At 41.1% G+C, this 13,738-nt stretch overlaps 1 protein-coding gene across 4 annotated transcripts in view; it reads right to left on the bottom strand.

Annotated features, from left to right (window-relative positions):
- DERL1 (derlin 1) overlaps positions 1-13,738 on the bottom strand; it is a 65,055-nt gene that overhangs the window by 40,553 nt on the left and 10,764 nt on the right. For all 4 annotated transcript variants that reach the window (XM_069081055.1, XM_069081058.1, XM_069081059.1 and 1 more), the window contains exon 2: positions 1,125-1,236. In XM_069081055.1, the coding sequence (XP_068937156.1) occupies positions 1,125-1,236 (112 nt within the window). The remainder of the gene's footprint in view (positions 1-1,124; positions 1,237-13,738) is intronic.

Raw genomic sequence — 13,738 nt, 5'->3', positions numbered from 1 at the left:
ATCACCTTCACTACAGTAGCTATCTCAATAGGGCTTATTTTCGGGGGAGGGCTTATTTTAGAGGAATCTTACACAGTAAGGGGAGGGCTTATTTTCGGGATAGGTCTTATTATCGGGGAAACACGGTATATAGAATAAGATGCTTGTATTCTCTATGGACATTTCTTTAATAGCTCTTTGTTGAGGAAGAAAAGTGCAACATAAATTTTTTTTCAATGTTTAAAATGTTAAATAAGCTTCATATTTCCCAAACAACAAAATTTGTTTTTTTCCCAGTGGCATAAGTTCTTTATTAGAATTGGGCAGTTCAGGACTCTCAATCTATATCCTGGACTAATAGCCAGTCAGTTTATTTTAAGAATATAAAGACTGCAGCGGTTAGGTGGGCACAGTGAGTAGAGTACCAGCCCTGAAGTCAGGAGGACCTGAGTTCAAATCTAGCCTCAGACACTTAACACTTACTAGCCATGTGACCTTGGGCAAGTCACTTAACCCCAACTGCCCTCCCCCCAAAAAAAGGCAAAAAAAAAAAAAAAAAAGAATATAAAGACTGAAGTCAGTCAACCTTTTCAAAACCATCGAGACTTAACAGTCAAATTATTTTCATATTTTTATCACAGTACTATCGATTTACCATATCTTAATATAAGCAGCAATTCACAAGAGCACACAAGAGTATTGCAGGGAATAAATTACAATTTAGTAAACAGAAAATTTTAGCTGAAGGTTGTTCCAGTGTACCTATAATCCAAACCATAAATCTGGAAACCTATCAAAACTTGGGATTATAGCCCAAATATGTAGCTAAACTGAGCTTTCAAAGTTTTTCTGCATAAATGACTTCCTTCCACTTAAGACTATATCTGGCCTTAATTACTCAAGATGCTTCACCTCACCCCCAACCAAAAAAGTATCAAAGTAAAGTGAACCTACCCAATTACAAATGAAAGGTCAACATTTAAACAAGTGGTTTTTCTCTGATATCAGGCATACTTTTAAGTTTCTCTTCAAATTGCCTTCAATAACCCATCAAATAGGAAAGAATTTGGACAGATGTATTTATTATGCAAAGGCCACACTGAAAGCCCATACCCATATGGAAATCATTGTAAAGAAAAACATACCTGTTTCTAGTCGTGTAGAATACTGATATAAGAAATATAAATTCACTAAGTAGAGAAATCCGGTTCCTGGGCCAACTGGGAAAAAAAATGTTGCAGTGATTGGCCTCCATATCTGTACAAATCAAAACAAAGATTCATAAACATTAATAAATTTAGCTTATTCTGAAACAACAGAAAGTCAAAATTAGACCCTAGCAAAAGCACTGTCCCTTAATGGCAATAAGCATACTGCTGAGCAATAATATCTCAAGAGTTGGAAGAAATCATTACTCAAGTAAAGCTATGTGGCACTGTGGCTAGGAATTGGACTTGTAGTCAGAAAGCCTTGAGTTCAAATCCTAACTCATAAATTTTATTAGCTGTATGACCCTGGGCAAGTCACTTAACCTTTCAGCCTCAGTTTCCGTATGTGCAAAATGGAGATAATAATAGAATCTACCTCATCAGACTGTGATGAGGATCAAGTGACAATAACCTGTGACAATGTCAAATATGTGACAAAATCAAGTGACAATAACTTTAATAATTTAAAGTGCTTTTACAAACTTTAATGTGCTATATAAATGCTAGTTATTCTAAGTCCTATCTTGCTGACATCTAGGTTTTTCCTGGGATCTCGGAAGCCCCAACTCCAAACCATGTGGGGGTAGGAAGAACTCAGACTGCTTCCTGGGAAGCCTTTCTCCAGGATAACACTAACAACAACAAGCATTTATATATAGCTTTCAGGTCGGCAAAGCACTTTACAAATATTATCTCATTTGATTTTCACAGCAACCCTATACTAATATTACCCACATTTACAAATAAAGATACTGAGGGCTAAGAGACTTGGCCAGAATCGCACAGCTACCAAGTATCTGAGACAGGATTTGAACTCGGATGTTCTGGACTCCAAAGTTAGCACCCTAAGCAGCCAACTGCTCCACTTCTCAGCTCAGAAAACACTCAAGAGAGCAAAGAAGAAAGAGAAGCACTCAAAGGTAATTTATTTATATATGCAGCATTTATTCCAATGCCTAGCTGTAGGGCACCCAGAATTCATATTTATTATAGAGTGCATTAAGGTTTATAAAGTATTTTATCTATAATATTATCTCAACAACCTTGTAAGGTAGGAACTATTCTGAGAATGGACATTCAGAATAGGTGCCTCCACTTTCTCTCTGCTTACTTTCTTCTTAATCCCTTACAATCTGGTTTCCAACTTTATCATACCACAGAAACTGCTCTCTCCAAAGTGGTTTCATTCCCACATCTCAATCCTCATTCCCCTTGACTTCTCTGCAGCCTGTGACACTGCTGATCACCCTTTCCTCTCTGATACTTTCTTTGAAGTTCTGAGGACACCATTTTAACCTGGCTCTCCTCCTACAAATCTGACCATTCCTTCTCTGCCTCCTTTGCTAGATGGTACCCTCTAACTGTAGAGGTCCCTTCAGAGCTCTGTCCTGGGCCCTCTTCTCTTCTCCCTCTATTCTACTTCACATGATGATCTCATCAATTCCCATGGATTTAGTAAGGATCTCTATGGCTGATGAGTCTCAGATCTATATATCCTTTTCCAATCTCTCTGCTGACCTCCAGTCTCTCATCTCCAACTGCCTTTCAGACATCTCAAAATGTCCAGTAGATAATTCATTATCTTTCCCCTAAAACCTCCCCATGTCCTTCCTACCTTCCCTATTACTGAAGAAGCAACATTATCCTCCCAGGACCTCAGGATCACCAGCTAGACCTCATCCTGGATTCCTGACTATTGCTCACTCCACCATATCCAAGCTGTTGCCAAGGCCTGCCAATTTCAGCTTTATAACACCTCTCCAATATGCCCCCTTCTCTCCTCTGACATTGTAGTAGTACAGGCCCTCATCACCTCATGTCTTGATTATTTCAACAGCCTGCTGGTAGATCTGCCTGCCTCACATCTGTCCCCACTGCAATCCATCCTCCATTAAGCCATCGAAGTAATTTTTTAAAATGTAGGTCTGATCACATCACTTCCCCTACTCAATAAATTCTGGTGGCTTCCTGTTGCGTCTAACAGCAAATACAAAATGCTCTATTTGGCATTCAAAGCCCTTCATTACCTTGGCCCCTCCTATGTTTCTAGTCTTCTTACACCTTCCTCCCAACAACACATACTCCATGATCCAGTGACACAGGTCTCCTGGCTGTTCCACTAACAAAACACATTCCATCTCTTGTCTGCAAACATCCTCTCTGGCTGTACTCCCTGCCTTCAATGCTCTACAAACCTCCTTGGTTTCTTTTAAGCCCCAACTAAAATCCCACTTCTATGGGAAGCCTTCCCTAGCCCCTTCTAACTCCAGTGTCTTCCCTCTGTTAATTATTTCCTATTTGTCCTGAATATAGCTTGCTTTGCACATATCTGTCTTCATGTTGTCTCCCCCATTACAATGTGAGCTCCTTGAGGGCAGGGACTATCTTTTGCTTCTTTCTGCATTCCTAGCACTTAGCACAGTGTCTGGCAGAGAGTAAGCTCTTAATCAGTGTGTACTGATGGACCATTTTACAGATGAGGAAAAGGGAAGCTCTGAGAATGACTTCCCAAAGTCACAACCTCTTAGAGCCTCACTTTTCTTCATGTGTAAAATGGTCCATCAGTAAACACTGAGTAGTAAATATTCAAAGCAGAATTCTAATCAAGTAAAAAGCAAAATACTTTATCCACCGTTCTGTGCTGCCTCTCAACTAAATATAATGGGGGCGGCAGGGTGATGCAGTGAATAGAGCACTGGTCCTGGAGTCAGGAGGACCTGAGTTCAAATCCAGCCACAGACACTTAATACACTTACTGGTTGTGTGACCTTAGGCAAGTCACTTAACCCCAACTGCCTTGTCTTCCCCCTTCCAAAAAAAATTTTTTTTCAACTAAATATAGTTATAAAAGCTAGATACAGCTTCAAGGTCTCTCACAAACCACCTTGGTTGCCTTTGCTAAGCTGGATAAACAATAGTAACCAACTTAGTTGTCATCCTTCTATAGCAAGTAACCTTCAGAAACTGGAGAACCAATCAGCACAGAGGTTGACCCAATTTTGCTTCCACATACTGGGAGGAAGAATGGAGAATACCAAGTACCTTTCTATCAACTGATGCCCCTTCTGGCCTTCTTTGGATTGCTAGGTACATACGGTGTGAAGGGCTCCCAACAATATCCTCTCTCTCCAGGTTATACCGTGTTTCCCCGATAATAAGGCACTGTCTTATTATATTTTTTTGGACAGAAAAACACCAGAGGGCTTATTTTCAGGGGAGGGCTTATTTTAATGAACACTGACAGCAATTTTAATAAACAGGTGAATGTGAACAAAAAAATGTACCAGCAAGCAAATCACTGGGGAAGAACAGGATGACGCGCTCACTGCTGCAGCTCTGATTGGATGCAGCTCGGAGCGCGGCGTGCGTTTTACGGGGGGGGGGGGGGGCATACAGAGGGTACCGTAATGTAGCGTGTAGCGCAGAGCACAGGGGATCACCTTCACTACAGTAGCAATCTCAATAGGGCTTATTTTCGGGGGAGGGCTTATTTTAGAGGAATCTTACACAGTAAGGGGAGGGCTTGTTTTCGGGATAGGTCTTATTATCGGGGAAACACGGTAATATCTGACTACAGAATCACAGACAAGTTGGAAGGGGCCTTAATAAAAAAATAATCTCATTATCCTGTACCTCAACAAGAATTCCCTCTACAACATATCCAACAAATCATCTTTGTCTGAAGACCCTCCAATGAGAAGGAACTCATTACTTCTTGGGGCAGCTCATTCTGCTGTGTTAGAGTTCTAATTGTAAGGGGAAAAGTCCTAATAATCAAATCTAAATCTGGCTCTTTGAGACTGTAATCTATCAATAAGCATTTATTAAGTACCTACTATATGCCAGGCACTGCTCGAGGTGCTAGAAATGCAAAGAGAAAAATGAAATATCCATAAGGAGTTTCTAGGCTTTCAGAGCTCATCCACACATACAGGTACATATGAAACACATTCAGTGAAACCTTGGGGTCCAAGAGGAGCCCAGAAAAAGCCTCATGCAGATGGAGAAAAGTCCTGAAGAAATCCAGGCATTCTAAGAAGTGGAGGTGAGGAGGGAGGGCACTCCAGGCACAGTCTCACTGTGACGGGGCCTTATGTGGACAGAAGATTCATTGTTATTACCTCCTTTGCTGAGCTATACCATTACTTAGCTTGGAAAGGGAATAGCCCAACACCAGAGAACAACAATAAATAAGGACTAAGAAGTCTGGAAAGGCAGATTGTGAAGGGTTTTATTTTTGATCCTGGAGGTAACAGGATTCCACTGGAGTTTACTGAGCAATAAGAAACTAGAAGGATAACAAGATATTCGTTTTACACTCCCCGTTCTGTTTTGGGTTTGTTTGTTTTTACCATTCAAAACAGTCCATAGACAATACCTCTGAACAGGAGCCCTACTGTTTCTCTTCCGTGTCTTTTTCTGGGTTACTGCTCATGTTGGAAAACAAAGTCAACAGATAGAAGTTTGACCTGAGGTTGCACTTCCAGGGGGAATCTCACAATACTAGAAGATGACATGTTGGCTGAAGCTGTCCTTACAATAGCTCGACATTTCCTTTTCTTAATTGAACAGAAACAATTTTAAAGCTAAAAGTGGCTTTCCAGTCCAACCCAGTCACTTGACAGATAAAGGACCTAAGGCCCAGTATTTAACATCCAAAGTCCAATGGTCTTCCTAGTCCACTGTTCTTCCCCCTACACTGCCACTTGTGTTAGACTACATCCTAAGAAACTGGAAAAGAAAGGAGTGCAAATGACAGTGAGGAGGCTGCCCCTTATGGCCAAAGCCCTCCACATGTGCTATTAATGGAATGGGCGCTCCTTGAGACAAGCTCTTCATCTTACTTTTTTTATTTCTATTCCCAGTACTTTGCACACAGTAAGCACTTTATAAATGCTTTATTCATTCAAGCAACTACCATAATTCCTCATAGTCGAGTTTTATAAATATAATAGATACCACAGCACTGTTTTTAGCAATATAGTGCACACCTGCTCTTTAGAACACACAGTTGTTGACATAAAAAAAAACAGAAGCCGGGGCGGCCAGGTAGCACAGCAAGTAAGAGCACCGGCTCCAGTGTCAGGATGACCTGGGGATCGAATCCCGGGCTCAGACACTTAGCACCCACCCAGAAACACCTGGCCATGTAACCTTGAGCAAGTTACTTAACCCCAATTGCTTATGAAAAAAAAAAGCCCCTTTCTCTTTAATTAAATTTACCCAAGAAGGTGGCTTTTATTGGCATCTAAGTGACTTCAAGGCAGCTAGGTGGTACAGTGAATACAGTGGTGGTCCTGAAGTCGGGAAGACTTATGTCCTAAGTTCAAATCTATGACACTTACTGGCCATGTGACTGACCATGGGCAAATCACTTTTAACCATTTACCTCAGTTTCCTTTCCTCATCCATAAAATGAACTGGAGAAGGAAATAGCAAACAACTCCAGTAAATTTGCTAAGAAAACCCCAAATGGGGTCACAAAGTGTCAGACATGACTGAAATGACTTAACAACAAAAAGTGACTTTAACCACATTTTAACTCTTCATGTGAAACATTAAACTATCACAAACACTAAGTGTCCTGGAAAGATAGGATGCTATAAAAGTATGATATTACTACTGAAAGTATAACTAAATCTCTTCTTCCTTTCCAGTCTGACAGCTTCTTTTATATATGATCACCTGCTCAAATAAATACTGATAGTTGAAGTTTTCATTTTATCTCCTGAATTCTGAGCGAAGGGAGTACTACCTACACACTCTGGCAGACTACAAATGCCAATCAGTGTATATTAGTTTGGAACCAAATCAACTAAATAGAAGCAACGTGATCTAAAAGGAAGAATATAATCCATACCTCTAAAATCCTATTTCTTCGGTGTTGTTTATTCGTTTTTTTCAGTTACGTTCAACTCTTTTGTGACCCCATTTGGAGTATTCTTGGCAAAGATCCTGGAGTAGTTTGTCATTTCCTTCTCCAGCTCCTTTTATAGATGAGGAAACTGAGGCAAACTGGGTTAAGTGACTTGCCCAAGGTCACACAGCTTGTTAGTGTCTGAGAACAGATTTGAACTCAGGGAGTCTTCCTGACTCCAGGCCCACCACTATAACTACTGCACCACCCAGCTTCCCTAAAAAATCCCATGAGCACATAACTTATGCTTTAATTTTCTTATTTATCAACTGAGGACAATAATTCCTTACCACATCACTGTAGAGCTATAATGACATAAGGCATGAAAAAATGAAAACTCATACAAACACGAAACATAATCAACTCATCTTCTTTTGGGCTGTATAAAGTTTTGTTTTAAATAGCAGCAGAGTAGAAATAAGAGTAGAATGTCACAGAATCTTGGGGTTGGAAGGGTCCTCAGAGGCCATCTAGTACAACAAACATGGACTGAGAATCCTCTCAACATTTCACCTTACACCAAACACAATGAACAGAACAACAGAACAAAACTTGTCAATGTTAGAGGAGCTGTGGGAAGAGAAACACCTGAATGAACTCTTGGTGGAGCTATCATTCTAGAAAACAGTCACTGAAATATTCGTGCATGCCCTTTAAGCCTTCAATACCACTCCCTAGGCAAATATCCCAAGGTGGTCAGAGTGTAAAGACACAAAAATATTCATAACATCACTTCCTGTAATAACAAAGAATGAGAAAAAACATGGCTATCTACTCATTGAGGAAGAGCTGAACAAATTGCCAACTATAAATATAACAATGCCACAAGAAAAAAGAATTGAAGATTTGGGGGAAACTTGAGAAAACTTGTATTAACTGACAGAGAACAAAACAAGCAGAGCCTGGTTACACAATAACCACAAAAACATAAAGGAAAATTATACTAAAAATCATTAGAAAAAGGGAAAAAAGTTCATTAATGAAACATTTTTTAAATAACACAAGAAAGAGTAGAAAGATGTTCAGAAGGTCACATAGATAGGTCAAGAAGGTCAAGGTAGTTATGTTACTGTGTCAAATTTAACTTTTTATAACCTAACTACACATAACAGAAGCTCACTTTCATGTAAAATCTTCTTTTCTATTTATGTAGCGAAATGTTCCTGTTTGCAAAGCTCATAATAAAAAAAGGTAATTTCTATAAAAGAAAAATACCCAGAACTCGGATCATTACAATGCCCAATCATGACTTCAGAGAAGTAAATCTCCCCCATCCCAGCAGAGGGATGAAAAACTAGAGAGGTATGCAATAAGGTGTCCAACGTGTCTTTTCCTTAAATGTGCATCACTGTCACTAGAAGAGGTTCTAGGGGTGGAGAAGTGACAGTGATGTTAAAAAATAGTGAACATCTGGGGCAGCCAGGTAGCACAGCGAGTAAGAGCACCAGCCCCAGTGTTGGGATGACCTGGGGATCGAATCCGGGATCAGACACTTAGCACCCACTCAGAAACACCTGGCCGTGTAACCTTGAGCAAGTTACTTAACCCTAATAGCTTAGGGGCGGCCAGGTGGCTCACCTAGTAAGAGCACAGAGCCCCAGTGTCGGGATGACCTAATAACTGGCCCTGTAACCTTGAGCAAGTTACTTAACCCCAACTGCTTTAAAAAAAAAAAATTGTGAACATCAAGATGGCGGAGTAGAAGCAGGACCTCCCTGCGCTCCGGCTTCTACCTTCCCCAATCCATGTAAAAAGGGGACTCTGAACAAACTTTGGAGCTGCAGAACCCACAAAATGACACAGAGAAACTAACCTCCCACTGAGGGCAGCCCAGTAGGTCAGCAGGAAACGGCCAGCGCAGCGCTCTGGGAGCTGAGTCCAGGCCCACGTGAGCAGAGGTTTTAGCCCCAGGGGGGGCCTTACCAGCCACTGGCCTGAGGGACTCCAGATCAGCAGCAGCTGTGGCCATTTCCAGATTTATCAACACATAGATGCGAAGGACAAAGTGAGAAGTCAGTGCAGTCTGGACTTTGGGACCCAGTAAGTGGGAGTGCCTGGCTTTTGCCCCTGGGGAGAGAAGCCACTGAGACACCGGCACAGCCAGCCAGCACCACTTGGCAGCTTCAGCTCCTGGCCTGCAGAGTGTAGGGGGACCAAGCACCAGTCTGAGGGGTAATCACTCTTGCTTTAACCTGCTTGGATCTGGATTGCAGTCTAGGGTGGAAGTCCTGGGGTGTGTGTCCAGCTTGCCAGAGCGTGTGGAGACCTCAGAGAGGGCACCCATGTAATATCTCCCGCAGCTGAGAAAACCCCAGCGTTTGGGACGAAAGCTCCCCTGTCTGGTGGCAGAGTCCTACTGTGGCAAAAAGCCCAGGGGTCAAGTGACTGAGGAGCGATATGACCAGGCAAAGGAAACAAAGCAGACAGAAGATTCCAACATTACACTACTATTTTGGGGACAAAGAGGAGCAAAGCATGGAACAGGAGGAAGACAGTGAAGTCAGAATTCCTGCACCAAAAGCTTCAAAGGAAAATACGAGCTGGTTACAGGCCATAGAGAACCTTAAGAAGCAGGTAAGAGAAGTGGAGGAAAAATTGGGAAGAGAAATGAGAACTTTGCAAGAAAATTATGAAATGAGAGTCAACAGCCTGACTGAGGAAAATAATACCTTAAAAAACAGACTAACTCAAATGGCAAAAGAGGCTCAAAAAGGCAATGAGGAGAAGAATGCCTTAAAAAGCCAAATTTGCCAGATGGAAAAAGAATCTCAAAAGCTCAATGAGGAGAATCATTGCTTCAGAATTAGACTGGAGCAAATGGAAGCTAATGACTTTATGAGAAATCAAGATGCTGTTAAACAGATCCAAACAAATGAAAGAATAGAAGGCAATGTGAAATATCTCATGGGAAAAACCACTGACCTGGAAAATAGATCCAGGAGAGATAATTTAAAAATTATTGGACTACCTGAAAGCCATGATCAAAGTGAGAACCTAGAAATCATCTTCCAGGAAGTTCTCAAAGAAAACTGCCCTGGGAGAGCACCATAAAATAGTGAGAGTGTCATAGAATTATTTAGCAAGATCTCCAGAGCAATCCTAACCCTCTTTATGATTGACCTCTTATGAGTGACATTTTTATGTTTCCCTGTTACCGCAAACACTGTTAATCTCAAGTTCTTCACCAGCCAAGACTGGATGAGGAGGATAGCTGGTTCAAGTAAAATTCTCACTAACTAAAGGATTGGCCTTGGAGAAAAAGATCCTAGTTTTCATCAGAAAGTGACTGTTTAGAAAAAAGATGGCAGCAATGATCTCATCATCAAGCTCTGAAGATTACAGTGATTGGGATGCAAGAAAAAACATTAAATTGGAGCTTTCACCCAGAAGATCTTTACGCATCTCAAAAGCCACCACCAGCTCTCCTACACCCCGGAGATCTTATGGAGTCATTAAACGGAAGGCATGGTCTCCTGAAACCATCTCTTCAGCTGAGGAAGAAACTTCTAGGGGACATAGCAGGAAGAAAATGAAGACTGGAACCAAGAAAAGGCCTCCTCCAAAAGCATCTACCTCAGCTCATCAAACTGCAGCAGCCAGAGAGGCTTCACGGTGTCCACAGTGCTTACAGCAACTGAATAACCCTGAACTGAAACATTTCATAGGAGACCCCAGTGATGCTTTGGAAGAAGCAGAGATGCTGGCTGACAAAAGGTTGCACATTTTTGAAGAGAGAGAACATGGCTTTGAGAACTATGATTATTTACCACAACATAGAATAACATGCTTCAGTGTTTATGACACAAAAGGCCATCTGTGCCCCTTCGATACAGGCCTAGTTGAGAAGAATATAGAACTCTTCTTCAGTGGTGTGGTAAAACCAGTTGATGATCAAGATTCAAGTCCAGAGGGAGGTATCAAAGCCAAAAAACTTGGTCCCATACACGAATGGTGGATTGCTCCTTATGATGGAGAAAAAGCTGTAATTGGCTTCTCAACAGGTTTTGCTGAGTATATTCTGATGGAACCTAGTGGTGAGTACACTTCCATATTTTCACTGATGCATGAGAAGATATACCTGAGTAAAACAGCTGTGGAATTTTTCCAGACAAATACTGATGCCGCTTATGGACACCTCGTTGATAGGATAGAAACAACAATTCCTCCTCCTGGGCTGACTTTTTGCCAGTGCACAGAAGATTCCCTCCTTTGTCATTCCCAATTTATCATAGATCAAATTATCATAGATGAAGCCCGAGACGCTGATGAGGAGCCTCTCCTCCTTGTACCCTGTATAATCTACATGATTCGTTTGGTTGGTCTTACCCTGGGAGAAAGACTAGCTCCAAGGCAGCAAGACATCAAGCACCTCATCAAAGTGCCGAAGAGCAAAGCCCCAACCAAAGCCACCACCACCAAGCTCGTCCATCAGGCCTTTGCTAGTGTCTTCCCAGAGGAAACAGACAAGAATGGAAAAGAAAATGGAGACAGTGGGGTGGAGTGTCAGCACTGCGTTGTCTGTGAGTTAAAAGAAGAGGTATGAGGGACAGAGCTGTCATGGACTACTCTTCTTACTGAGCCAATCTTTTTATTCCATTGTACTCATGAAATGTCTACCTCCTTTGCTGACACTGAGCCATTTTTAACAATCAAACTATTCAGCTGTGCAACTTTAAAGTGTCTTTTATATAGTCTAGATTATAAAATGATTTAAATTGTATATTAAATGTAACATCTATTGACTGAAATTTTTTCAGCTTTTATATCTATTCTAATAAATCTTTTTAAATGAAAAAAAAAAAAAGAAAACTGCCCTGATGTTTTAGAATCAGAGGGTAAAATAGAGGTTGAAAGAATCCACCAATCACCTCCTGAAAAAGATCCCAAAAAGAAAGGAATATTATAGCCAGGTTCCGGAATTCCCAGATTAAGGAGAGAACATTACAAGCAGCCAGGAAGAAATAATTTGAATATTGTGGAAACACAATCAGGATAACCCAGGATCTGACAGCTTCTACACTGAGGGATCGAAGGGCTTGTAATGTGATATTCAGGAGGTCAAAGGAGCTGGGATTAAAACCAAGAGTCACCTACCCAGCAAAACTGAGTATCATGTTTCAGGGGAAAATATGGTCATTCAGTGGAATAGAGGACTTTCAAGCATTCTTGCTGAAAAACCCAGAGTTGAATAGAAAATTTGACATTCAGATACAAGAAGCAAGAGAAGCATGAGAAGGTAAACAGGGAAAAGAAATCATAAGGAACGTATCAAAGTTGAACTATTAACATTCCTACATGGAAAAACAATAATTGTAACTTATGAAACTTTTCTCAGTAGTTGAAGGGAATAGAAATATATGTCTATATATGAGGATATATGGGCATATGAATACACATGTGAATGTGTGTATATATGTTTACAGGTATACATAGATAGAGGGCACAGGACCAATTTAACAGGGAGGGATGATACTTAAAAGGTGAAATTAAGAGGTGAGAGGAATATAATGAGAGGAGATGGGGAGACACAGAATGGGGTATACTATCTCATATAGAAGAGGCAAGGGAAAATGGTTACAATGGAGGGGAAGAATAGGAAGGCAAAAGGGAATGGGTCAACCTTATTCCCACTGAATTTGGCTTGAGGAGGGAATGAAATACACACTAAATAGGGTATCTCACCCTCCAGGAGAGTGGGGGGCGGGGAAGGGGATGAGAGGGGGGATGAGGGAAGGAAGGGCAGGCTGGGGGGGAAGGAAGTGGGAAGCACCCACTTTTGAAAAGGGACGGGATCAAAGTAGAGAATAGAACAAGTGGGAGGTGGAATAGGAGGGAGGGAAATATAGTCAGTCTTTTACAATATATCTACTATGTTATTGTTTTGCATTAACCACACATGTACAACCTATACTAAACTGCTTATCTTCTCAGTAAGGGTGGGTGACAAGGGAGGAAGGGAATGAATCTGGTATTCAAAGTTTTAAAATCAAATATTCAAATATATATATATACACTATTATTAATACTATTTTACATGTAATTGGGAAATAAGATATACAGGCACTGGGGAATAGCGATCCACTGGAAAATCGAAAGGGGTATGGGAGAAAATATGGGAGAGAACAGATTGGAGGAGGGGATATCCTGTGGGACTGCTATTTTGGAGCAGTGGGTAGGGGAAAAACAGGGAGAAAATTTGTAACTCAAAATCTGGCAGAAATGAATGATGTAAATCAGAAGTTAATAAAGCATTTGAAAAAAAATAGTGAACATCAACACAACCTTTAAAAACAATCTCTACAGTATCCTACTTATTCAGAGAAAGACTAAAAGTATTTTCTAGTAGCCTTGACTAACTTAAAACTTTTCAGTTATTTTCATTGAGCACTTCTTGAAACATTTTAGAAGCTAGGGTTCTGCAGAAGAAAAACAAAACACTTTGCACCCTCGAGTAAGAGAGGGGGCTGTCAACTGAGCTAGGCCACTAACAGAAATAATCACTAAGAAGGCGGCTAGGTGGCAGTGAGTAAAGTGCCAGCCCCGGAGTCGGGAGGACCTGAGTTCAGTTCCGGCCTCAGACACTTAACACACACACACACACACACACACACACACACACACACACACACACACA

Source organism: Petaurus breviceps, unplaced genomic scaffold (genome assembly GCF_028583685.1).
Source record: "Petaurus breviceps papuanus isolate PSGF00001 unplaced genomic scaffold, PetGlider_PUasm1.0 98, whole genome shotgun sequence".
NCBI classification, from domain to species: domain Eukaryota; kingdom Metazoa; phylum Chordata; class Mammalia; order Diprotodontia; family Petauridae; genus Petaurus; species Petaurus breviceps.
The sequence above is the reverse complement of the archived record's forward strand: the minus strand, read 5'-3'. Positions and strand labels throughout refer to the sequence as shown.